The sequence below is a fragment of the Aspergillus heteromorphus genome (assembly GCF_003184545.1).
Source record: "Aspergillus heteromorphus CBS 117.55 chromosome Unknown BO70scaffold_4, whole genome shotgun sequence".
Taxonomy (NCBI): Eukaryota; Fungi; Ascomycota; class Eurotiomycetes; order Eurotiales; family Aspergillaceae; genus Aspergillus; species Aspergillus heteromorphus.
Window position 1 is genome coordinate 919,785 of NW_020290409.1, and position 24,193 is coordinate 943,977.

A 24,193-nucleotide genomic window follows, 5' to 3' on the forward strand; every position below is an offset into this window, starting at 1 on the left:
GAGTGCCGGATCAGATGGCCCGGTCGGACTCGGGCCAGCGGACCCTGATCCAGCCCCCAGGACCCTTGAAGCATGTCTGACATCTGTATGGTCTGATGTCGTGATCCTGGATATTTGACAGCATCGGTACCGTCTTACCACGGACTAGCAGGGGTATGTCGAGCTATATATCTCTTCGAACTGCCTTGCATAACTACGACGCTAGTCATCCTACGACGTGAAGCTGTTGCTAGCTCCAGATGGAGGTTGGCTCTACTCGACCATGCCATTTTGTATGATGCTGTTGAGCGGATAACATCAGCGATATCGCCGAGCTATCAGCCCCGCTGATTGGCACTGTCGGCCGACAGGGAGCGTGGGGCTGCCTCAGGCCGGCCTTATCGCAGGAGCTCAGCTCGCCATGCCGCCTTTCTGCTCGCGTCTCTTCTATCCATCTGGACTTTTCTCTTCTCACAAACCGAACCCCCAAGTCCAACCAACCACCCTCCTCCTTGACGAGACCATCAAACAACTCACAATGGCCGCGCAAGAAGTCGTCCTGATTCTCACGCCCTGGACCCCTCCGGCGGAGTGGGTCTCCGACCTGATAAGAATCATTCCCAACGTCCGCGTCGTGAGCCATGAGATCAGTAGAACCGACACAGAGCTACCGGCAGAGATCTCCGCAGAGGCCTGGAAGGAGGTCACCGTGCTCTTCACCTGGAGACTCTTCCCGTCCCGAGAGCTCGCCCCGAACCTGCAATACGTCCAGCTGCTCAGTGCGGGGTGCAACCACGTTATCGGTCTGCCGCTGTTCGAAGACACTGATATCGCCTTCTGCACAGCCAACGGCGTGCACCCGTAAGTCTTCCCCATACGTCCTCGAAGAAGCAACCCAACTAACAACCCAGACCTCAAATGACAGAATGGATCTTCATGACCTTCCTCGCCTTCCAGCACCACCGTGCGTCTGCCCCCATCGCAAAACACCCCCACACCACACTAACAACCAGACAGTCCCGGAACATCTCGACAACCAGAAGCTCGGCAAATGGGTCGATCCTCCATCCGACGAAGACGCCGAAGACGCAGTCGGTCTCCGAGTGTGCGTGACCCCTCCCTCCCATCCGATCCCAGCTGCACCGCCAGCGGTGGACAAGCCAATACAAGTGACAACCTACTTACTCCCTCTACAGCGGAATCATGGGCTACGGCAACATCGGCCGACAATGCGCGCGCGTGGCCAAAGCCTTCGGAATGGACGTGTACGCCTACACGATGCGGGAACGCGCCACGACCGAGTCCCGCAAAGCGGATTCCTTCTCCGAGCCTGGCCTGGGCGACGAAGACGGCCAGTTCCCCTCGAAATGGTTCTGGGGACAGCACCAACTCAACGAGTTCCTGGGCTCGGACCTTGACCTCCTCATCATCACCCTCCCCCTCACAAAGGAAACCCGCGGCATCATCGCCCGCGACCAGTTCAAGCTGCTGGGCAAGAAGAAGACCTACGTCAGCAACGTTGCCCGCGGGGCCGTGATCAACACGGATGATCTGATGGCTGCCCTGGATGAGGGCTTGATCCGCGGTGCCGCGCTAGATGTCACGGACCCCGAGCCGCTGCCTGAGGGCCATAAGCTCTGGGGGTACAAGAATGTTATCGTCACGCCGCATTGCAGTGGGAATTCGACGCATTATAATGAGCGTGCGTTGAAGATTTTGGCTACGAATCTGGAGAGGCGTGCGCTGGGGAGGGAGTATATCAATCGGGTCAATAAATCTTTGGGGTATTGAGGGATAGACTGCCTACTAATCTGGGATAGACAATAAACGATAATTCATCAGTCAACATCAACATCTGTTGATGGATGGTTGGATAAGAATGACGTCATAACCTGGGGTATCGTTTAGATCTTCATCTATACGCAGTGAAGTCCCGGATGTAGATCAATGTCCTATCCCAATCTCGGGCATCTTTTAGATGGTGAGGGATCGAAATAGAGGCTCTTAGCGAATCTGGATCCATCCATAATGTGGCCTCGAAACAGACACTGCAAAGACACTTGTCTTGTAAGAGTATGTCCAGATTGGACGGACATTTTCGGATGAAGATTCTGGGAAAGCGTTCAAGTTCAGGACAGAGTAGAGAGAGTCAGTAAATGTGTAGTTCGGGTGGCTTTTGAATGGAACAATCCCATAGCCTATTGTGTCCCCTCTTCCTGTGGGGTTGGACTGCAGTCTTATTCGTTCCTTCCGCATTTTTTGCGCAGGATCGGATCTTGAAAGCAGCAAGATACATTCGGCCAGAGGGTTGATGCGTGCTCTCTGAAGGGACAGGCATGTTGGCTACGCAAGGACGAAGGGAAAGATCATGAAGGCTGACTGGCTGGCTGGTTGACTGATAGTCACCCACCAAGGCGCTGAACCTTCACAGAGGCACTGGCTCAATCTTTACCGTTCATGCATCCGGCCACAGCAAGAAGTGATACTCTCCTGGCTCCTCCGATTACGACATGACGAAAGACCTTCTATTCACCTCGGTCTTGCAAGAGGTAGCCGAAACGACTCTCTCGCTTCGCAGCTCGCAAGCAAGGCATGATGATGATGCATTCATTTCCATTTCATTAGCTTCAAGTTGGACATTCAAAAAACAGCATTATCCGAGATGCCCATATGGAGCCCCTCGTGAGGCAATGAGTTCCGAAACGGTTCGAGTGCATTTTCACACAACACACCCACCCTTATGTGCTAGGCTGATTGCGGTGACCGAAGTTCCAGTATGACCCAGAGATATGATCAAAAGGTTGAATCTATCGCATACATGTATCTGCGAAGGGTCTAGCCCTCGCATCGTCAGCCCGAAGAATGGACGCGGTTGGTCACCGATCGGGTGGGCTGCAGTGTATGCCGCGATGAAGTTATTCTGGTTTGGTTACGCATACAGGTATGCAATACGATTCAACCCAATTGAATAGCAAGGGTACCTTACTTACGTCCTGGGGGCTGGAAAGGGTGATCACGAGAGTATACACGATGAGAGGGGGAGATAGAAAGAGGAGAATAGAGTCATGAAAACAGCCCTACTTGCTATCTACTTGTGTAGATCAGGCGCACAGTTATGCAGCCAGCCGTAAATGGCAGCTGAATGTTCATGATAAGAGTTGGGGCATACATGATGATCTTGACGCAGGACACTCCCAAAGAGAATAGGATAGTGAAGATCACTATGATGCAATCCATGTAATATTGGTTGCCAAGGAAGAATTGGACAGAGTGCATGTCAAGCGGATACTTATTCCAAGCTCACCTGCTCAGGCATCTGTCTTTCAACCCCTTGCAGGACCATTTGCAGTGGATGACGGGTTTGACTCGTGGGGATATAGAACCCGAGTAGCCCTATCCTCGGATCGGATAGGATCATTGGGGGGTGTCCTACTTCTCTACGAACCGATATGCAATTCACGGCTCATCCCTCAGTTTACTTCGAGTATTCGGATATGGCTGAGGAGCACCTTGCTTCACGTACTATATTCCATTACAGGAGTATCCAACAGGAGGGTGGACCGAAAACCTCTCGTCTCAAACGGCGAGCATCTATCTTTCCAGATATTGACGTAACGCCGATCAAGCAAGGCCTGCTCATCTGATTTCTGGACCCCTCCACGATCAGGACTGGGAGAATGTTGGAATGTCATCCAATTGACCGCTATCATCAACCAGCCTTTGATAAATAACGGACCTCCGCAACCTCATACAGCCCGATGAACCATTAGCTCTCACCCGAGATCGTCTTTTACACACTTTAACCCTACTTCAACAATCCATACCTCGCCATGACTGTAGATAATACTGCATCTGCACCACCAATCGTGGGCTCCCCGCACAAGATCGCCGAAAGACAAGCACCGACATGGGACTTCAGATCCCACCCGGGCAAGCCACTCCACGAGGTTGAGCGACCGTTCTACGTGGACGACGACCGAACCGCCTTCAAACACCACGAAGACGACATGAAACTCCAATTCTCCACGGACTGGAACAAAGTCAACCAATCCAGTCACGAACAGTCAGACGTCTGCATGGTTTATTACCCACCCAGTCTCGACCTGTCCTTCGACCTTGACCTGGAGGATCGGTTATTCAGAGACCTCCAAGAATGGTCCTGGTTCCAATGCATTCCGGAATACGCCATCAAACAGGGCCTCATCACTGCTCGTTACTGCTCGCTGAAAGCAGACATCAGGTATGAGCAGCGAGCCATCATCCACCACTACTTGGTCTGGATCTTTGTGATGGACGCGGTCTCTGAACAGCTCCCCCTGCACGGCCTCCACTCGACCGCGGGCAAGGTGTATCTGGAGAACCTGAAAAGCATCATGCGAGATGGCCCAATTGAGGACATGAAGCGGCTGTTCCACGGCTCCTGTCCGGACGAGGTCCTCGACACCGCCGTCCTCGCCCAGCGCCTCCTGGCCGAGGACATCCTGCCCCTCATGCGAAGCATTCTCACACCCCACCACGTTCAAATGTGCGTAGAGACCCTCGACCTCTTCTTGGACAACCAGTACTACGAGGGCCAGCAGTACCATTCCCAGCCCACCTCCGACGTCGTCATGCAGACAAGAGCCTACACCATCGGCACGATGATCTGCGCCCTGTTCTACTTGCCCTCATCCGAGGCCCAGCTCTGGAACCCGAATGATCCGCTTGTCATTCATATGGCTATCTCGGTCGCCCATTTCAATGACTTCATGGGCATGTATAAGGACAGAGCTAGCCTGGAAAAGGGAGGTGATGCGTCCGCGGGCATGAACATGGTCCTGTTGAGCATGAAGGAACATCAGCTCAGTGAGCATGAGGCTTTGAGGCACTGCGCCCAAAAGATTAATGTCTTTTTGAGGCAGTTTGAACAGCTCTCCACGAGCCTGATGCCCGATCGTCAGCGATTCTATCATCACGTTCTGAGGGGACATTTCGCCCTGTATGACTTTCATCTGCTGGGGCTGAAGGGGAAGTGTAATGGGCGGTATGGGTGGAGGGTGCATGAGATGTAGGAATGGCTTGCCCTTTTTGCCTGACATCTTTCTTCTGTTTCTTTTTTCCCTTCCTTCTCTTTTCCACTTTCCAGTGAACAGGATGCTTTCATGGAGATGTTTGGTTCAGGGAAATTCCAAATTGTCATGTTGTCATTGTTGTCTGAATCTTGTTTCGTTAGTGGTCTACATAAATTGCCTATCTCTTGCAAAAGCCAAGACCCTTCTCTGGAAGAAACTCCCCGCAATATTTGATAAGGTCAAAAAAAAAAAAAAACCAAACGATCGATGGCTGTAAAGCAGAGGGGAAGATGTCATAGCTCTGAACCCAACAAGTGTTGAGGTTAACAGATGCCCTCGGAGTGAAGTTCTGCCCGAGTGCAAGAGATAGGGGTCTGTCACAGGATCTTTGAGCAGACACCCTCCGGAAAGAATTCTGGGCGGATGTCGAAGCTGGAGGGAGTAGGTCAATGGATAATCATGTCATGTCACACTTGAGCGAACGCTCTGAGTGAATATTCCGAGTGAGCCAACTGCGAGCGTTAGGCAACGGTAGATATAACTAGCCGTAGTCGAGAAGTGCGGCTGTTGCCTTGACATTATCTGGACTTGAGGGTGACTGTGATTGTTCTTAATATCTCTGAGCTCTTCGTGGTAGAGGGATATTAAGATAGGGCGCTATAGTAGTCCCATGGCTTCTAGTTGATGGGCTGGGGGTTGGGTTCAATCGGCCGGTTATAAGTGCTGACTGACTGTGGAAAATTGTGGACTAAGTACTCGGTAGAACATTCCAAAAAAAATACGTTGCAGAAGATACCAACTGCACCATCAGCAGTCATCATCATCACTCTCTAATACCCCATGCCCAGGCCAGTCGGGTCTGGGGTACAGATAGATTTCCCCAGACTCGTAATGATTCATATTAGCAAGACTTAATCTCGCAGAGGCGAAGTGCGCCCCCCGACCCGGCAGTCTCATATACTGGAACCCCCGGATCTCAGGAAAAGTAACATCTTCCAGCATCTCTAACGCCACGGGGTTGGAATATCCGTAGAAAACATAATCGGGCTCGACGAGCAGGACGGTATTATCGACCAATGTCAGATGATCAATGAAGAAGATAGGAAAACGAGACCCGGTCCGTCTGTTGTGACGGTTAACCTCCCAGAAGATCTTCCAAACATCGTCAAGGGTCCCATCAGGCTCATCACCCTCCCAGGGCACAAATATAGATAACTTATCACCCGATTCAGGCTGATCGACTTCACCCAGAGTGCGGATCTCGGCTTTGATCGCTTCGTCTTGTTCCGGAGTGATGTTTCTCGTGAGATAGAACATGGGCACACAGTTCAGACCGCGCTGTGTGGGGCGCCATCGCACGGGGTCATGATAGAAGGGTCGACTGGGGGGGAACATTAGCTCGTTGTCGTCGGTTTCGTGATGTTGGAGCTCATATTCCCTTGGCCTGTATGAGACTTCTGAACCGTTGGAAAATCGGAAAGAGTCACAGAAGCCGGTCGCCCGAATGATCCGATCCAGGGTCTGAAGCGATAGATAGGCGGGTTCCCGCATGTTGTAAGAGATCGTGCCAAGCTGAATGTTTGTAGCCCGTTCGATGGGTTTCAGTAGAACGTAGATCTCATAGGCCCATATGTCTTCTCGCAGATGAGATTGATATTCCTCCCATAGATCCAGCAGTTGCCGGCGCGATGCCGCCCGGTGATGCTCCCACGGGATCAGTGTGATGGGTATCTTGGGGCATTTTAAACTAATTTTTTCTGCTATGTATGTCTTCGCAGCGTTGTCGAGTGTGGCCTGGATGTTGCTGAGCTCCTCTGTCGTCGCCGGAAATCCGATGAAGATATTTAAGTGCTTGCTGTTATGGTCCATCCACGACGGCAAGGTGGCGCGAGTCTCGCGGCCACTGGTGGCACGCGTCATGATATCGGTCACCAGCTCCATGGGCAGGGGTATATTAGTCGCCAACATCTGGCTCATCGAGCGCAGGAGCTCTTCTCGCCCAAGCCGAGCCGTCGTGTCAGGGGTAAGCATGCTGCGATCTGGATCATGAAGTATCATTCCGCCGTCCCTGTAGATATCACACTTGCCTGGGGGCAGCTTTTCAGGTTTGAAGGTGCGAAGGATGGGCAGCAGCTCTGCATTGTCTGGCGCGGACCCGGTCGTTCGTCTGGCGATGACGCGAACTTCATTTTCCTGTGCTGTAGCCGGTCTGATCGCAACCATGACCACGGACAGCAGTGGGCTATCGCCGACCCGGAGATTTCCCTGCAAGTGCCTCTTGGTCAGATTGTCCGCCACGAGAACGCTATCCCAACCGGCTCGACGTGCCAGAATCGCGACCGCATGAATATTTGCCTGGCTGTCGCGGTAGGGGCCTTGGTTGGCAACCTGCTCCAAGATGCGGATGGATGGATGCCAGGTCGATATCTTCAGCTCACTCCCTTGGATAGAGTTCTGGAAATGCTGGACAAGGGAAGCTTTGTCGCCATTGTCCAGGTCTGCAAGAATGATAAGCAGTAGTGGGGTTTCCGTATCTGTGGCCTTCTTGAAGGGCGGTAGCCCGTATGTTGTAATACCCATGGCTCTTAAAATAGACCGAGAAGGAAACTGGAGGGTTGTAAAAGGTTGGAAGGACTATGATATAGATAGAGTGACGACGGAGAAGCGAGGCTGACCGCTCTGAAGGCGCCTGCATGCCCCACCAGGCACCAGCCGGGGGGGGGGGGGGGTTGCCTGGCCCAGGTTGCACCGTTGCACAGCCTGTCGCTCAGCCTTGTCCATTCCCTTTGTCATTGGTTGAGATGTATGGTAGATCTATCATACCTTTTCGGTTGACCGGTGTTGTTTTGCCCGACCCTTGCTCCATCTATAGACACCCCACAAAGTAGGGTTTAACCAGATTGGTGTATATGGGGTGTTCTGGTAAGGCGGGGTGTGGAACAGCCCTACCACGCGATTGAAAAGACGGAGATACAGGGAAGGCTCTTCATGACAAGGTAGCACATATATGAACAAGGTAAGTGCTTGGCCCAAAATTGTTCAGCGGGCAAGTTCTCAGCCGCTGTCTTCGGTCTCAGACTCATCCAAGTCAGACTCCGACCTGGAGCCCTCCGGATCCCACAGCAAATGAGGATTGTTATCGGGATTATCAACATCCTCCCCATGGGGAATCAGTTGATCAACCCCCTCAACTTGCTTCAACTTTGACGAGCCCATCTGCACGAGCTCCATCAAGGCATCGATCTGGTTATCATGCTCCGGATTCGCCCCCTTCTCATACCCCCGTATACACAGATACTCCAAATTCTCTGGCAGCCGATCCACCAGCATGACTTTCTCCCCAGAAACGCCCTTGACGCTCATGACGCCCTTTGCAAAGTACAGCAGGAAGCCAACTCCCATGCTGAGTCGCTTTAAGGAGCGGAAATCATTCAACGACCCAGCCTGTGTCCACATGGCCTCTGGCAGCGGCATAGCATTATCTTCCTCCCCCTCCGCTCGATTATCATACATTTCGAAATCATATTCCAATGACTCCTCATCAGCCCCAGTCGTAAAGCCAACAATATGCGAGTCGATATCCATGTCCAAGACCTCCAGTGTCTCCTTGTGCGTCAAGATGGCCTTGATGAAGGTCTTTGCGCTGAACCCCGGATAACCACCGTCCCTGGTTGCTCTGCCCCCAATGGAAAACTGAAATTTCCGCAACGCTTTGCAAGAGCAGATCACTTGAGCTAAATGAAGACCGCTCAAGGAGGCGTGATTAATCGAGATGTCGCTGAAACTCGATGACACAAGTTCTAGCGACTGCTTTCCATTATCGTCCCACTCTAGCAGGTCTGTGCCGACCGACTCAATTGATGGAAGACGGTCGAAAAGTGTCAGAGCACCAAAAAAGTCCATTCGATGGTAGAACCGTTCATCATCCCAGACCCCGTTTGCTTCGTTGACGATGTATATTTTTCGGAGATTCTGAAGCCACGGTTTGTCGTTGGGATCGGCGTTCGTCTCGCGCAGAAGCTGCTCGAGAGGGAACTTGATGAGCTCTATATCACCCCGAAGTTCAGGCCAGTATAGCCCCGACCAGCCGGAAAATGGCAGTGTCAGGGTCATGGAATCCAGATTTGGGGAGACTGAGATCAGAAGGGCGGCGAGGGCCTGTGGGACAAATACTCCACTCGTGTCCGGTCTGGACGTTTAGCTATTCCTTCCAAGTGAATTGACTCGAAGACGGCAGACCTACTTATCACGATAGGGAATATAAACAGGATCCGAGGTAGTCTCCTGCAGAAGCATATTCATAATCCGGCCCTCCTGTGAACCTGTGAATCCAGCTCGACGAGTGGCATTTTCTAGCAACTGCATGTGCTCGTCCTTAATCTGTCGGATGTTTTTGGATTCGACATAGTCCTTATAGGCTAGGGGATGGGCACGACAATCAATATGACGGACATATTGCCCGAGACTCGGCCGTTTCAGGATTTCCATCAGCATGTCAAATGCATGATCGATCCCGTCTGCGTGCGAGATCCGGACCTGGTGGTACTTTTCACGAGTCTTCATGTCGCACAGGGAGTGGAGAGCCCGAGACTGGAGAGACATTGCGGCGACATCTCGATTAGAGAGGAGAAAGGAGAGAACGTGTCGCTGAATGTCATAGGGGAGACGCTTGAAGTTGGGCATGTTGGGGGAGTTGGAAAGGGGAAGTGGTTTGGTGGCGTCGCGGGTCCTTTAAACCGATGCCCGGGCACCTTAGGCACCCACGGTGCTGCCTGGGTGTCTCGGCCAAGGATTCCAGGCCCTCCACCGAACTTTCTTCTCCTTCCCGTTATCAACCATCAACTTCTTTCATTCTCTCCCATCATCTCCCGTCAACCACCATCGACTGCATCTCGAAACACCGATACCACATGTCACTACAGTCTCCGCATCTCTAGCCCGACATAAGAAATTTTATTGCTGGATCAGCTGAGCGTGCTGAGAAAGCACAACAGAAGTCTAAGACTCTAAATACAAATGAGCGGCTATGACAGTGCTGATTGTATGTCCCCAAGAACAATTCATCAACCCTTGTCAAACTTCCCGGCGCCACTCCAGAGTTGTCAAGACTTTAATACCACCCGGAGGCGCCCCGCGTGCCGCAAGTTCCACATCAGAGTGACCGTCCTGGCTGTCTTCAGTCGACCACCATGATGGCGCGGACTTCCGTTCAAAGAGCATTCCTCTGAAAAGAAACTCCGCCGTCACAACACCATGACTCATCCAGGACATGCTGGGAGCCTCATTCGAGCCGTTGGGGAATTGCATCCGGCCAGAGGACTCGACTGCTGGCCGTCGTGGAGAATCAAACCATCTCGCTGGCAGGATGGCCGCGAACAAGTGCCGTACGAGCGGGAGGTTCGCACAGACAATTGTCAACTGCTCTTCGACAATGGTCCACATAAACGGCAGGGGCAGCGAGTGTGTGGGGTCCATAAAATTGATGTGCGCAAGGCTCACCACGCGGATTATGCTAATGGCACTGACACTGCAAGGGTCAGTACTTTGAATCACTTCTTTGATATGTTTAACGTACATCAGTCCCAAGCAAAACGCCAAAGCCAGCCCAAGCTTCCGCCCCACGGGCAGCTGCAGTGTCCATACGTAAGGCAGAGGAAGCAGCATGATGATGAAGTCCGTAACTATGTTCAGCACCCCAGCCACGACGAACGCAACGTTGCGATTGGCGCAATGGCCACCAGAGACTGCCCGGCTCCAATTGTATGCGAAGGGCATGCACAGCAGGAGAGACTCGAGGACGATGCTCAGGGCCCAACCCCACACGATGGCGGTGGTGGCGTAGATGGCGATTCGGAGACTTTTCTTCGTTCCGAAGAGCCGGTAGTACAGGAGCATCACGGAGGATTTGACAAGCGCAAGACCGACTCCGTACAGTGCCTGCCAGGGAATGATGATCTATCTCGGAGGTCAGCGACATTCCTTGTCAACTGGCTATGGTATTACCTTCAATGTGTACTCGACGTCGGTCAATGCAATGTCGGACGCATGAAAGCCGACTCCCCCTTGTGTGACAGCTGATCGAGTCAGAATGAAGCACGGTAAGAGTGGAAATCTACTCACAGGTTATGACAAGGACTGTCGACGCCAGAACAAAACACTGGTCCTGTTAACAAAATCCACATCTTCGTCGGGTGTCACTTACCAAGGCTAAAACCATAAGATAATCATCTAATGCCAGCCTTAGGTGTTTCTTCTTTCGAGACACGATGCGCAGGACCACCGAAAGCACCGCGACGGCCCCCAGCACACTGACCACAATGACTACATTTCGCCCCTCCTTGGCATTGAGCTCATAGTTGGCCATAGCGTTTCAATGTGGAGGACAGAACGGCACGGTCCTCCCGGTGATCACTGTGGCGGATCTTCGTTCACCTGGGACTTTCGGATTGACACTTGCAAGCTCATGAAGAACGTGGATGCAGATCAACCTGTGCTTTGAAAAAGAGAAAAATTCGAAAGTGTGCTGTGCGAGAAGTAATCTCCTGACATGGCCGGCGACATTATTTCTATGATTATTATGCAGCTAAGGCGCTACGAAGGGCTTGAAAATGCCTCTTAGCACACGATGAAATTTTTTGGAATCCGCCGCAAATTGCATGATGTCGTAGCTGATGCTGACTCGAGCCTTTCCTTGTCTTGCCTAGCATGCGAGAAACGTGCATTAGCGGCGCAGTCGCCGCACTAATAGCCCTGGCATGGGCCAACGCGGGCTAATCGGTTGTGTATGAGGCCCAATTTCCCTCCGTCCGATCCGGAAATAGGCAGCCGGCGCAGCCAGGATTCTCCTCCTCCCTGTCACTTCCCTGAACCCATTTCTCGCACATCTAACCATATTCCCCATGGATACCGACTCGGTCATCGGCCTAGGTGAGACCATCTTCGACTTCGTCGTCGTGGGCGGGGGTACATCCGGTCTAGTGGTAGCCAATCGACTAACCGAGCTTCCTGACGTACGCGTCCTGGTGCTCGAAGCCGGTACTAACCGGCTCACTGATCCCCGGATTCTGGTGCCTGGCCTGGCTCCAGCCTCATACGAGGACCCGGACTTTGACTGGGACTTTCGATCCATTCCCCAGGAGCAGCTACATGGCCGCCAACTGGTGGGTTCCAAGGGTCGCACGCTCGGCGGATCATCTGCCATCAACCTCGGGATGATAATCTACCCGTCGCAAACCGGGATGAACGCCTGGGAGCAGCTGGGTAATCCCGGATGGGGATGGCCTGAGTTTGCGCCGTACCTGCGCAAGTTCCATACTGCGACGGGGCCCTCGGATTCAATACGGGCGTTCTTTAATGGCATGCAGTATCAGCAACGGGATCAGGGATGCGATGGTCCTGTCCAAGTATCATTCGGTGATCAGTATATGCCATACCATGCTGCATGGTTCGAGACTTTCCAATCCCTCGGGTATCCCTCTAGCGCGGATCCCATCAAGGGCGGGGGCATCGGTCCCTTTGTCTCACCCGGTGCGGTCGACCCGGCCACCCACACCCGCAGTCATGCCGGTGCGGCGTATTTCTCCGAGTCTGTCCAGCAGCGGCCTAATCTGCGGGTGGTGACGGGCGCGTTGGTAGAAAGGTTGATCCTGGAGCACCGCAATGGTTCAGCCGTGGCGACGGGGGTCCAGTTCTCGAAGGGAGACAGGACTTATACCATTGCAGTCAACAAAGAGGTTATTCTAGCTGCAGGAGCGACACAAACCCCGCAGATCCTTGAGCTATCCGGGATCGGAGATGATGGTCTGCTCCGTATTCTTGGCATTGACCCTGTCGTCAACAACCCTAGCGTCGGAGAGAACCTGCAAGACCACGGGGTTGTGTCCTTTGGATACGAGGTGGCTGACGGTATGCCTTCGGGAGATATGGCCAGGGACCCGACCGTGGCAGCTGCTGCCATGGCTGAGTATCAGAAAAACGGCTCAGGACCGCTGGGAATGGTCCCGATGGTTTCTGCATTTATGCCATGCTTGGAGCTTCCCGACGAAGAACGTGCCCAACTGCTGCAACGGATGGATGACCTAAGCCAGGGAGCTTCCAGGGCCATTCTGAAGCAATCACAGGCTGTGCGCCAGTTGCTAAATGACCCCAACGAGCCCACCGTTCAATACATCCTCGCTCCGTTCCAGCTGCTCCCTCGAGCGGGACCCAGCCCGAAAGACATCTTCGGACTAGGCCACCCCGGCTTTTTCATTAGCATTATGTCCCTGCTCAGCCATCCGCTATCACGAGGCTCAGTCCATATCCGATCCAACAATCCTGGAGATAGTCCTATCTTGGATCACGGCATCCTCACCCACCCCGTCGACGTGGAGCTCCAAGCCCGGCACTCGCTATGGATGGAGAAGATTGCCGAGACGCAGCCCATGGCCACGCTCCTCAAAGAAAATGGCCAGCGTCTGCACACACCCGAACGTCTAACCGACCTGGAAAAAGCAGAAGAGGCATGCAAGGAATTGGTCCTATCAATGTACCACTTCAGCGGAACCTGCGCCATGATGCCCCGTGAAGACGGCGGCGTCGTGGACCCGCGCCTCAAAGTCTACGGCACGTCCAACATCCGAATCGTCGACGCGAGCATGTTCCCCCTTGTTCCGCGCGGAAACATCCAGGCCACGGTGTACGCGGTCGCCGAAAAGGCAGCAGATATGATCCGGCAAGATGTTTAATTTCACAACAGATTGTGTAAGTTTTAATATGAAACAAATAAATATAGTCACAAAGAAGCGAAGACGAAACAAGAAAAATCCAACAATCAGCAGGGAGCAAACATTCCCATGGATATACAGAATTCCCCAATCCCTGCTCCATCACGCCACAACAAAGAGAAAACACACACACACAGACACAGACAAAGGGGGCAAAAAAAGAAAAGTCTAGTACGCCGTGGATAAATTAAAGCTGATATTCCAGCGGCACGACCGGCCAGGCATCCACTCCATCGAGCAACGCCACGCCCAGCCCGCCATACTCGTGCATCATAACGTGACAATGAAAGAAAAACGGGCCGGGGTTCTGTACAAAGTACCGCAGGGCCAGCCAGCTCGGGCCGCCTCGGGAGGTCGGGGTGGGATAGGTATCTCGGTACTGGGGGTTGACGAGGTTGAAGTTACCGGGGATGTCTTCGACCGCTTCCGCGACGGAGGCGTACTTCCACTCCGAGGTGCCGGAGCCGATGACGAAGAACTTGTTCGAGTGTTTGTGGAGCGGGTGTTGAGGCTGTCCGCCCGTCACGTTGACGATGAGATCGACCCAGGTGCCGTTGAGCGTGGAGATGGTGTTTTCGGGGGGGATGGCGCTGCGGTTGAAGAGGGCGGGGACCGGCAGTTCCTGGATCGACATTGGGTAGGTGGTGTTGCTGAGTTCCCACATGTAGGATGAGTTGTGGAGGTGGAGGTTCAGGATGTGGGTTTGGGATACGTCCTGTGAGGGTTTCACTGAGGGGAAGGGGATCAGGTTGGATTCGGTGAGGAAGGTTGTGTTGCTGGTGACGCTGGTGCCGATTTCCGTGATGTACGGCTTCGATGGTCGGAATTGCTCGAAGGGCGGGTCGTAGTTGAGGATTGCCGTGCCGTTGATGATCTGGTTCGTGTAGCTGTTGGCTGCCCGGATAGTGTAGTTTCCTGCGGGCTTGTCCAGCTTCACCATAATGGAATACCGGGTGCCGATGTGTACCGTTAGGGCTGAGACAAGGGTCGGTTCGACGTACCGCCCGTCCACGGCGTAGATGTACATCGGGTGTTCGTCGATCGAGAAGACGAACTCGCTGCTTCCGGCCATGCTGCTCACGTCGTAGCTGACCCATTTCCAGATCGGGTTGACATGCAGAACCTCCTTTTCACCTTGGGTGGGTTTGCAGCCTTGGTAATAGCCCGTAGGGATGTTGGTTGCGTTGAACGGGAAAAAGCCCAGACGAGAGGGGGTGGGTGGCATGCAACTTCACAAACAGGGTCAGTCAGACAGCATTTCTTCCGGGGGAAAGGGTTAGACTATACCCCATATCAGTCATATTCCTCCCGTTGAGCACCTGCTTCAACTCCGATCGAGTGAGGTCATTGATATGTTCCTGGGACGGGCAAATCACGGAGCCCTTCCCATTCAACAAGATGGAGCTGGCACAGTAGTTCTCCACGCCCGAGTCTTCCTCGATCTTGATGATTTCATCCGAGGTGAAAGTCCGCCAGTCGGACAGGATAATGGGATGGGTGTTTCTTTCCGCGCGTCTCAACGCCTGGATCTGTTCGGGATCGAGGGAAATCTTGGTGAACGGTCTCTCCAACGAGGGCTTCGGATCGACGTAGATGGCGCCGTAAAGCCCGTCATCCAACTGCGCGGAGTGATGAGAGTGGTACAGGTATGCGCCATAGTCGTCGGCCCTCCAGGAATACGTGAATTGCTCGCCGGACTTGATGGATTTTTGCGTGAGACCGGGGACGCCGTCGGACCAGGGGGTGCCTTGTTGTTGGATACCTGAACATATATCGTCAGACGGTGACCAAAATGGGAAGTTATCAGGAAGGACGAACCGTGCCAATGAATACTCGTCGCAAAAGGCATCGTATTGTTAACAACAATACTAACATCATCACCCTGGTTCATCCTCAACGTCGGACCAGGAAACTGGCCGTTCGTCAGGATCGTATTCTTGGTTATTCCAGCAACCTCATGCTTCTCCCATGTCAGGTCGAGCTTAAACTCGACCTTGTCGCAGTAGACCCATTGGACGAGGCCCAGGAACGCTGACACCGTCAGCTTACAGTGGGATATTCTCATGTTGTCGATAGTCGTCAATGCATATGTCGAAGTCGAGTCAATTCAGAAAAGCAGCAGACGCCGGGGGGTTCTGTTATTATAAAGCCGGAATTTGTTTGGTGTGGACATACTACATAGCAAGCTTTGTTTGTCTCAGATAAGACTACGTGGGCTGGAATGTAGGGGCACTGTTTAGGGTGGGAAATTTGCCCGTTAGGTTGGCTGAAAACAACAAACAATGGCATACAGTCCGAGACAATTGTGCTGGACTAGCGGGAAAGAGCTAATGGGGTCATCTAGTGGTTGTGGTTGAAGAACTTAGTGGCTGGCTGGTGGACGAAAACAGGGTCTGTTCTCATGGATTCCGCCAATGGTGATAGAGTGGACTTTAGCCACTGACAGGCGTTTATCATGGATAATGACTTATAATTTTACTCATATTCACCGCAGGAAGATATCTTAATCACAATTTGCTTGCAGTATACGGATGGTTGAAAACAACGAGATAGGGCTAACGTGTCTGATCCCCGAAGACGGTGGAGACTCAACAACAACAACAGCAAAACCAACCTCGATTCTTCGACACCAGGATGAAGGGCAACAATGTGTCCTGACTCAGTCCACCTACGATCAAGAAACTATTAGCCACATATTTCCAAGACGAGCCTCACTCGTGTCCGATACTCCAGCTATCCATCCAGGAATTCCATCTAACAACCACAACCAGCAGCTCAACCCCACCACCCAAAACAGACAAAAGTAAGCACGACCAGCCCAAAAACAAAACAAACCCCGAGATCTGGAATGCGCCACTAAGCAATACCAAGCCTTGTGCACGGCTCAACATCGGGATGTTGCGCCGGAGATGACCTGCATTCCGGACCCGGCGGCTAGGGAGGGACCAGCTCGTACCGACGAATGCGAAGGCCCGAAACGAATGCAAACACCACATCCGCACACAACAATCGAGAAGCCACAGTTCCGCTGCTTTTTTTATTTCCATCTCCATTGGATCGCGGATGGGGGGTCTGCATGCCGGGGATCAGGTTCGGGTATGAGATGACGCTGGGGGGTTTGCATGTTCCCAGGAAATAATGGCCGGGTCGGGTTGGGTCTAAGGGGTGGATGTAGTGGGCCAATCGATCCCTGGATTGCGCGTGCTTGGGTATACGAAGACAGTTTCTGATATTTTTAGCGCTTGGATAGCTGATAGCGATATATTTCGAATGATTCCGTCATCGGATATCATGTTTGTCGGCTAGCCGGGGTGGCTATTGAAGCAGAGGAGACAATTTTGGAAGCGCCGGTGGGATAACCTGGAAGGTCTTGCTCGATATCTTTCTTTGATAGTTGTTTTCGATGTTGTTCTTATCCTCAGTTCTTCGGTGGCTGATACACGTCACAGCCTGAGTATGTTTCCTAAACTCAAAGACTGCCTCGCAAATGAGTATTCTATGTGTTCTTAAACGAGGTTCACTACATGATGTTTAGTTCCAGTCAAATGAACGCATCTGAATATGCTGTAGAACTTGTACATTTGATATTACTGCCATCCAATAAGATACTCGCTTCTCACGTGAAAAGTCCATTAGGAAATGATCCTTGTCCTTGGTCCTCTTCAAAAAGGGTCTTGGGAAACGATGGCATCAATTAAAGTGAGCTGTAAAAAGATTGTCATAGAAATAGATCGAGGCCCCAGGTATGCTCGTACAAACACATTGAATGGGGTTGCAATTGCACTGGTATGGAATAGAAGTGGGGCTAGAATCACATGTGGGAGAGGGTTAAGTTCAGCCATCACAGCACTGGGTGTTAACCGATATATATCGCTGACCCGACCCAACATCAGAATCAAATCCCGATAGCAGTACCCCCATCGTGCGCAGTTCGAAATACTTAAAATGGATCGTATCAGGACAAGGAAATAAAGCCGAATAATCATCAGAACATTCTTCATTTCCTCTTCCAAGGATGAGGGATAGCGTATTCAATTTCAGACATCCCTGTAAGCATCACGTGACCGGATCTGTTTTGTTTACATTCCTCTTCTCCTTGTGCCCCTCATCCTCACCATAGTCGCCATGGCTGTAAAAACATTGTATCTAATATTTTTGGACTAAATGCTATCGATATGTACGGCGGCTTTCGCTATTCTATGCAGTCACCCCCATCCTACCCTGAAGACCCAACCAGAGGCTACCGCCCAGCATCCTCTAAAACTAACCTAAAACTAAACCCAAAAAGCGACTAGAATGATTGCCGCCGAAACCCGAAATGAAGAATGGCCGAGGGGAGTAAAGGGACTTATTGATAAGTTCCTCGGCCAGGTATACAATCACAGTGAATATGGCTGCTTGCGTGGCTGAAACAGCACCGCGTCCCAGCGGCCGACAGCGTATCTATATCCGGGCTACGTTTCGACCGTACCCTTAGTTCAATATATTATGGATGACACATATGGCTCCTCGCCACCGCTTGACTGCCTCAAGGTCCACTGAGTCGTCACTTGTGTATTGAATCTGTTCATTTTTTCTTCTCATTATGTTGGTAACTGATCATCTTTTCCTTGGTAATGGTCCTCTGGCCCTTTTTAAACTCGTGCAGTTGATTAAAGAGAGGCCTCGGAGAAGGTTATTGTAAGAATTTAGAATACCTGGTATTCGTATTGAAGATAAATCAACCTAGAAAGTAGTGATATTGTGCAGGAAGGACTTCTCCAACTTCCACCGTGCTTGGGTATCGAGAGTTCAGGGCCATTATGGTCATTATGGCAGGTATCAAATCGAAGTGCCGATTCCAAGGCCCCAAGAATGAGGACAGAGAAAAAAGGTGAAAGTGAAAGCCGTGACTATTGTATGTCTAAAGCGTAACCCTCGCCGCCGAGCCTTCGAGATATTTATCCAGGATGTACCGGGAATTGGAAAGCCTGATCCAGAGACCTGGACATCAGCGACGCTGGGTCAACATCATAGGAGAGGGGGCAAGTTTGCCAGACGACTCACGACCACTTGATATTTCCCAGCATCATGTTCTTGCATCCTTGGATGAGAACCTGGACATTATCTTTAGTCTCCTGGCTTAGTTGCTTGAATTCGCTGCTCATCTGGAGTAAGTATTCTGCTCTACTGAAGGTCCTCCTTGACTTCTGGAGATCTTTGATCACGTCTTCCAGAGCGGTCTGGGCACTATCTGTATCGAGTTGCAGCATCTTCAGTGGTATTACATTGTCGAACCGGTCTGCAGCCTGGAAATGGAATCAGCGGCAGGTACATGACGGTGTGGAGGAGAGTATACTTACGACTTTGTTCTTGAGCGATAGGACGTCGTTGACACTGAGAATTGGAAATATAAGCTGGATATTTATCCGAGAAACAGGTAATAAAATTACTTACATGATACAAGATACAGCAGTCTCTCTAAACATAGTCCTGGATGTTTCATGACTATAAACCCAAGCTGGAATAGTCAAGGCGTAAGCAAATCTGGCCAGTTGGTTAGCGACGCAGCGCCAGAGGTATGGCACGCGGATGTATCAGGACCGAGGAACCACTTACTCCATTGCCATGATACATGGGAAGGCACCAATGGGGTGTATTCTGTTAAGCAAATACTCGTCCAAAGTTGGGACTTCTTTGCTGCGAGTCTCCTGCACACTGCACACCGAGTCAATATATTTGTATAGGGAATCGGCAAACCGGTTGAGTGCATCTGGAAAACTCCGTACTATCCGTTAGCTAAAATCCCCAGGTAGAAGGGACTGGAAGTAATAAAACGGACTGACCCCTGCTATGCCCAATTTGCATCGCCTCTCCAATCTCCTGAAAGGAATCGCAGTTATGATACCCCTGGATAGCAGGGCGAGCCAAACGAGTTTGATGATAGTTGTCGGGGTCCAGACACCACCGCAGAAAACCCTTCGAGGCTTGACCGTACGCCTCCGTTCCTTCCCGGTCGTTTCGTAGATTACTACAGCCGAATTCTTTATTCGTCAGTCAATTCAGCCAATGTAGCACAGATTAGGTAGGGAAGGGTGTGGTACCGTCATTCCAACAGAAGAACTGGCGTTACAAAGAAGTCAGCACCCCCTTTTGTTCATACAGGCATGGCTTGGATTGCTTACCCAGTACATAAACTGAGCCAAGGGTCGAAATCGCTCCACAGAACTGCCAGACCAGAAGTAGCCGGCCAACATCGCGGCGTTGCTTCTCTTCAGTTGCTGTTGTTTCTTTGCACTAGGGACATAGCTGCATATGATTAGCCTGAAGGCACCAATGATTCATGATTGCGGATCACCCTACCGCACGAGGAAGTCGCCTTCGATCTCAGCCTTGAGTTCGCGTTCATGATCATGCCTCCCTACTGTCCAATCTGGGTAGATTAGGGCAGCGAGGTCGGGGATCAGCAGGGATTGTCCTCTGAGCGTATTTGGGATGGCCGCACGTTTCTCGGAGAGGTCCATCGTGGTTGCCATCTGAACAATATCAAAGGGAAGTTATCTTGTTAAAAGCTATGCTGGCACTGTAATAAGTCTCTCATATGCTCCTTTATGAACAGTGAGGGCGGTCCACAATATGCTATCCAGATGGTACCGGTGAGCGTGTGTAGCTTTATTATCCCACGGGTTGACTAGAGCCAACACTGATGACATCTCTGGAAGGAAACATTACCCAGATTGATAGTGAATACTACTTTTCATCACTGGTTATCTTCACTGTACTGACTGGGTCAGCGGGAGGGAGCTAGGCTGAAGGAAGCCTGCGATTCAAGGGGATTGGCTTTGTGAAGTTAATGGGAGAAGATTTGCTCCTATTTTAAAGATTTCAAAAGGTAATTTGGGTCTTGAATACTTCGCACCGACCTTATTGCCTATTCCACCATATGAAGCCGATTCAACGCATACATTTTCTGGTTCCCAGGAGTTAGAAGCAGAGACAGGCTCTTTATTCTTCGACTACCAGGTCTAAGTGAATCAGCTGGTAGGCTCCCTTATAACATGTTATCTTTCCCCAAGTCTGCTACCTATATTTCCTTCGGGTATCTGACGGGTTTCACAAACACACAAAAACTAATCTCATCATGTGGCATCTCCTGCTCGCCTGGGCATTTGCCTACCTTTTCCTGAAAGGCATCTATCGCCTCTACTTCCACACCCTCAGACACATCCCAGGGCCAAAACTGACTGCTGTCACATACCTCCATCAATTCTACCATGATGTAATTCGCGGTGAAAGAGTTCTTTGCGAGATTGAAAGAATGCATGAGAAGTATGATAAGGGCTGTCCCGCCCAAGAAATGGAAACCAGCCTCTCATTCAATCATATTCTGACCTCATTTCCAACCGTAGACCAATTGTGCGAAGCACTCCTCGCGAAGTCCACCTTACAGACCCCTCATTCTACGACAAATGATGGAACAGTCAATGGATAAGCAAAAAAGGCCATGTAGAATGTTGAAAACTAATAGATTAAAAGAAACACCCCACATCATCCTACACTGGGAGACATGGAAGGGATGATCACATGATTAAGTGAATATATCAAATGGTGGATCCACTCTTGAAGACTCGCCCACAGTTCATTTATGAGAATGTATGTTCCAAAGTCATATTGCTGAGCGCTACCTTACGCGCACGCCCTATACCCTTCTCTTGATGATCAGATATTTGCTCGGAATTCTGTTCTCAAAGTGTCCATTGTGAGGTCACATGAGGGGCTCCACTCAAATGGGAAGGGGGTGCTCCTGTAACATTCCACTAGGAAGCAGTACAGCTTGGTCACATACCCTTCCCGCTTTAGGAAACGGGGGTCGCACGAATGCGAAGTGAATGCTTGACTTGGTGGGGATATATATTCTTGTCAACTTTCATCCGAGACTCTGGGTTGTATTACGCTCCTGGCTCATGAAACTCGCAGATGAACTCTGTCTGTCGAAGTATTACGTATTTGTGATACACCTATGGGTCTACTCTGGTGTTCCCTTCGACCATCCCCTCCACCAAATTAGGCGTCTGCCGCAGGACTACAATAGAGGTTCATCATAGGTTCGTTGAAAAAATGGCATTAAAAAGATTCGCCAAAGGAAGTAGACTGAAAACCCAACTCCAACCATGCTCTTAACCCCCAAGACTCCATAAAATGCAAAAACCCGACAGACACGACCATAAAACAAGATCCAGTCGCTAGACTTTCCAGCTGTCCATCCCCGCCAACCACAACCCCCCGTACACCATCGAAACCTACCCAATAACCCTCCTAGCCCTACACATCTGCACCGTCGGGCGTCTCCGAATCAAAAACATCTTCGCTGCGCGATACGGCGCCGGGACCGAGGCACAGGACGACCCTGAAAGCACCCCCTCTTCGCCCACCTGTTGCCTCCCACCACATTTCCTGACCCCATCAGCACACGTCCGCTGCACGAAACCCATAATCGTGCGCAGACTCTCCCGGTCGCGGGGTATGAAGTGGCCCCCGAAATAATGCAGGACCTCGGGCGCGACGAACGAGTTCACGAGGAGCTTGCTTTTCTCGGCCGCGACCATCGTGTCGAACGCGCCGATGGCGTGGAACGAGGGCGTCTTCAGCATGGTGCTGTACAGACTGCTGTAGTAGTTCATTGTTCCCTTGAAGCCGCAGAAGCTGAGCACGAATTGCAGTGGTTGTTGGCCTGGGAGGCGCGCTAGGAGGGTTTTTGCCGGGAGGCCTTGGTCTTCCATGGATTGGATTCTGTAGGGGTTGGGATCGGTGGCGGCTTCGAAGATAGATGTGAGCATCACGGCCAAGGCACCGCCTTGTGAGAAGCCGATTGCGCCGTGAATGGGCTCTCCGTGGAGGAAGTCGATGAGGTAGTGTAAGGTCTCGTTGAGGAAGACGTAGCGGCTTGTGTCGTCGAGGTTAAGCCACCAGGCTTGGTTTTCCGAGTGCTCGGGGCTGGGGGAGGTTCCTGGGGCGTGTAGGTTGATTGGGCCGTCGGGGAAAAGGAATTCGATTCCCCCCGGATATTCTTCGCTTAGGGTTGGGGTGATTGATTGGGTGATTTGTTCCATTAGGAGGCGCATTTTGATGCGGAAGACTCGGGCGGATTGTGCGTAGCCTGGTTTGGAGGGTCAATGGGTGATGGGGGATTGGGGTGTGGGGGGTTGTGCGTACCGTGAAGCATGAGGATTCTGAACTTCTTGCTCTTTTGGGAGGTGGTCCTTGCTGACTCCATGATGTCGATGTAGAAAGAAGCTGGTGTGGAAGATTGATGGTATAAAACAGTACGCACAGTGTGTGAATCCCGGCTGTTGTTGATTCCATTCTCTGCACGGCGCTGCTTACCCTTTATATCATCGAAGAGACCTCAGCTGGGGTTTCACTTATCTCCTTTCTCTCCCTGGAGATGGAGTTGTGGAGATAGCTAGCTCATTGCAGCTGACCATTGCCGATAAGCTATGACACTTCCAACCCTGCGCCACAGAACCCACTCCAGCGACGCCCTGTATGGCTTCAACCCTTCAACCCACCAATTGCGCAGAGCCAGGGTGCGATTTCAACCCGACAATGTATCCCACCTTTGACTCGACTGGACGATAGGAAATTACACATTCCCCCAGCGCTTCCACACCCACCTGTCCCAGCAGGCAATGAGCATAGAACCCAGTAGACCAAACCATCCCATCCACAATCCAGAGACCGTATTCCCACCAAGCACGGGCTAACAATAAACTTCATCGGGCATACAAAGTTTCTTGCTAACAAAAAGCCATGAAACGTGGCTGACACCAGAGGTCCCGAAACCTTTGCTGCCTTTTGTCTTCGGATACGCCGTAGTGTGACTCCTTTGGCACTAGGGGCCAGTCCATGCCCGAGAACAAGATCTATTGATCTATTGTCGTCGAGAGTGGGTCTCTGGGTTGCGAACGTACCCGCTGCCTTGGGCTGCAGCCCCGTCGGCTAAAATTTCCTGTCAGATCGATCATCGCTCAGCTGTTTAGGAAGAGGGGGGGGAGGGTGGTGACGTGGTTTGGACTGGAATGTAAATAGATACGGAGCACAGAGTGTAGGTAGTTGTGTCTATGCTCTATCCCGTAACTGTTGTTTTTCTTTCATTTCGGAAGATGTGGTATGATGGTATGTTCATTTCGTGATGCTGTGTTGTGTGGTGTCTGTAGATTTGAGGTAGGGCTTCGATTACCTCATTCGGTCATAGTATACAGGCTGGAATCTAGATGGAATTTACCTGAAAGATCACAGAAAAGTTTGATCGATAATCTTAAAATAATTATCCTCTGACCGTCTCCTTTTGATCCCCCCGAGCTAATGCAGTTATCGCAACGCAGGTTTTTCACTGTGGCTGACTGGACTCTCCAAAAA

At 51.5% G+C, this 24,193-nt stretch overlaps 9 protein-coding genes across 9 annotated transcripts; 3 read left to right on the forward strand and 6 right to left on the reverse strand.

Moving 5' to 3' along the window:
* Positions 1–517: 517 nt before the first annotated feature.
* Positions 518–1,770, forward strand: BO70DRAFT_285863 (D-isomer specific 2-hydroxyacid dehydrogenase family protein; the record flags this gene model as incomplete). The annotated part of the gene is made up of 4 exons (XM_025539180.1): positions 518–840; positions 891–943; positions 997–1,084; positions 1,176–1,770. 4 exons carry the CDS (start codon positions 518–520, stop codon positions 1,768–1,770), a joined length of 1,059 nt encoding a protein of 352 aa, XP_025402400.1.
* A 2,039-nt stretch (positions 1,771–3,809) lies between these two features.
* BO70DRAFT_377618 (terpene synthase family protein) lies at positions 3,810–5,030 on the forward strand (the record flags this gene model as incomplete). Its single annotated transcript, XM_025545210.1, has 1 exon — positions 3,810–5,030. The coding sequence occupies one exon, from the start codon at positions 3,810–3,812 to the stop codon at positions 5,028–5,030; it is 1,221 nt and encodes a 406-aa protein (XP_025402401.1).
* A 759-nt stretch (positions 5,031–5,789) lies between these two features.
* BO70DRAFT_359500 (uncharacterized protein) lies at positions 5,790–7,681 on the reverse strand. The gene has a single exon (XM_025542556.1). It carries the CDS (start codon positions 7,608–7,610, stop codon positions 5,838–5,840), a length of 1,773 nt encoding a protein of 590 aa, XP_025402402.1. The 5' UTR covers positions 7,611–7,681; the 3' UTR covers positions 5,790–5,837.
* A 121-nt stretch (positions 7,682–7,802) lies between these two features.
* Positions 7,803–9,711, reverse strand: BO70DRAFT_359501 (uncharacterized protein). Its single transcript, XM_025542557.1, has 2 exons — positions 9,274–9,711; positions 7,803–9,219 (listed from the first exon to the last, which is right to left on the reverse strand). The coding sequence occupies exons 1-2, from the start codon at positions 9,630–9,632 to the stop codon at positions 8,085–8,087; spliced, it is 1,494 nt and encodes a 497-aa protein (XP_025402403.1). The 5' UTR covers positions 9,633–9,711; the 3' UTR covers positions 7,803–8,084.
* Positions 9,712–10,052: 341 nt separating this feature from the next.
* Positions 10,053–11,661, reverse strand: BO70DRAFT_163137 (uncharacterized protein). Its single transcript, XM_025538299.1, has 5 exons — positions 11,233–11,661; positions 11,151–11,187; positions 11,034–11,104; positions 10,606–10,985; positions 10,053–10,557 (listed from the first exon to the last, which is right to left on the reverse strand). Exons 1-5 carry the CDS (start codon positions 11,392–11,394, stop codon positions 10,104–10,106), a joined length of 1,104 nt encoding a protein of 367 aa, XP_025402404.1. The 5' UTR covers positions 11,395–11,661; the 3' UTR covers positions 10,053–10,103.
* On the forward strand, positions 11,586–13,869 carry BO70DRAFT_163149 (GMC family oxidoreductase). Its single transcript, XM_025538300.1, has one exon. The coding sequence runs from the start codon at positions 11,930–11,932 to the stop codon at positions 13,754–13,756; it is 1,827 nt and encodes a 608-aa protein (XP_025402405.1). The 5' UTR covers positions 11,586–11,929; the 3' UTR covers positions 13,757–13,869.
* Positions 13,870–13,982: 113 nt separating this feature from the next.
* Positions 13,983–15,860, reverse strand: BO70DRAFT_418339 (uncharacterized protein; the record flags this gene model as incomplete). Its single annotated transcript, XM_025547446.1, has 3 exons — positions 13,983–15,024; positions 15,083–15,557; positions 15,614–15,860. 3 exons carry the CDS (start codon positions 15,858–15,860, stop codon positions 13,983–13,985), a joined length of 1,764 nt encoding a protein of 587 aa, XP_025402406.1.
* A 2,838-nt stretch (positions 15,861–18,698) lies between these two features.
* On the reverse strand, positions 18,699–20,298 carry BO70DRAFT_393727 (terpene synthase family protein; the record flags this gene model as incomplete). Its single annotated transcript, XM_025546402.1, has 9 exons — positions 18,699–18,765; positions 18,842–19,083; positions 19,138–19,171; positions 19,232–19,321; positions 19,394–19,547; positions 19,621–19,818; positions 19,879–19,897; positions 19,960–20,083; positions 20,138–20,298. The coding sequence occupies 9 exons, from the start codon at positions 20,296–20,298 to the stop codon at positions 18,699–18,701; spliced, it is 1,089 nt and encodes a 362-aa protein (XP_025402407.1).
* A 1,776-nt stretch (positions 20,299–22,074) lies between these two features.
* Positions 22,075–23,096, reverse strand: BO70DRAFT_377623 (uncharacterized protein; the record flags this gene model as incomplete). The annotated part of the gene is made up of 2 exons (XM_025545211.1): positions 22,988–23,096; positions 22,075–22,931 (listed from the first exon to the last, which is right to left on the reverse strand). The coding sequence occupies exons 1-2, from the start codon at positions 23,046–23,048 to the stop codon at positions 22,075–22,077; spliced, it is 918 nt and encodes a 305-aa protein (XP_025402408.1). The 5' UTR covers positions 23,049–23,096.
* Positions 23,097–24,193: the final 1,097 nt, after the last annotated feature.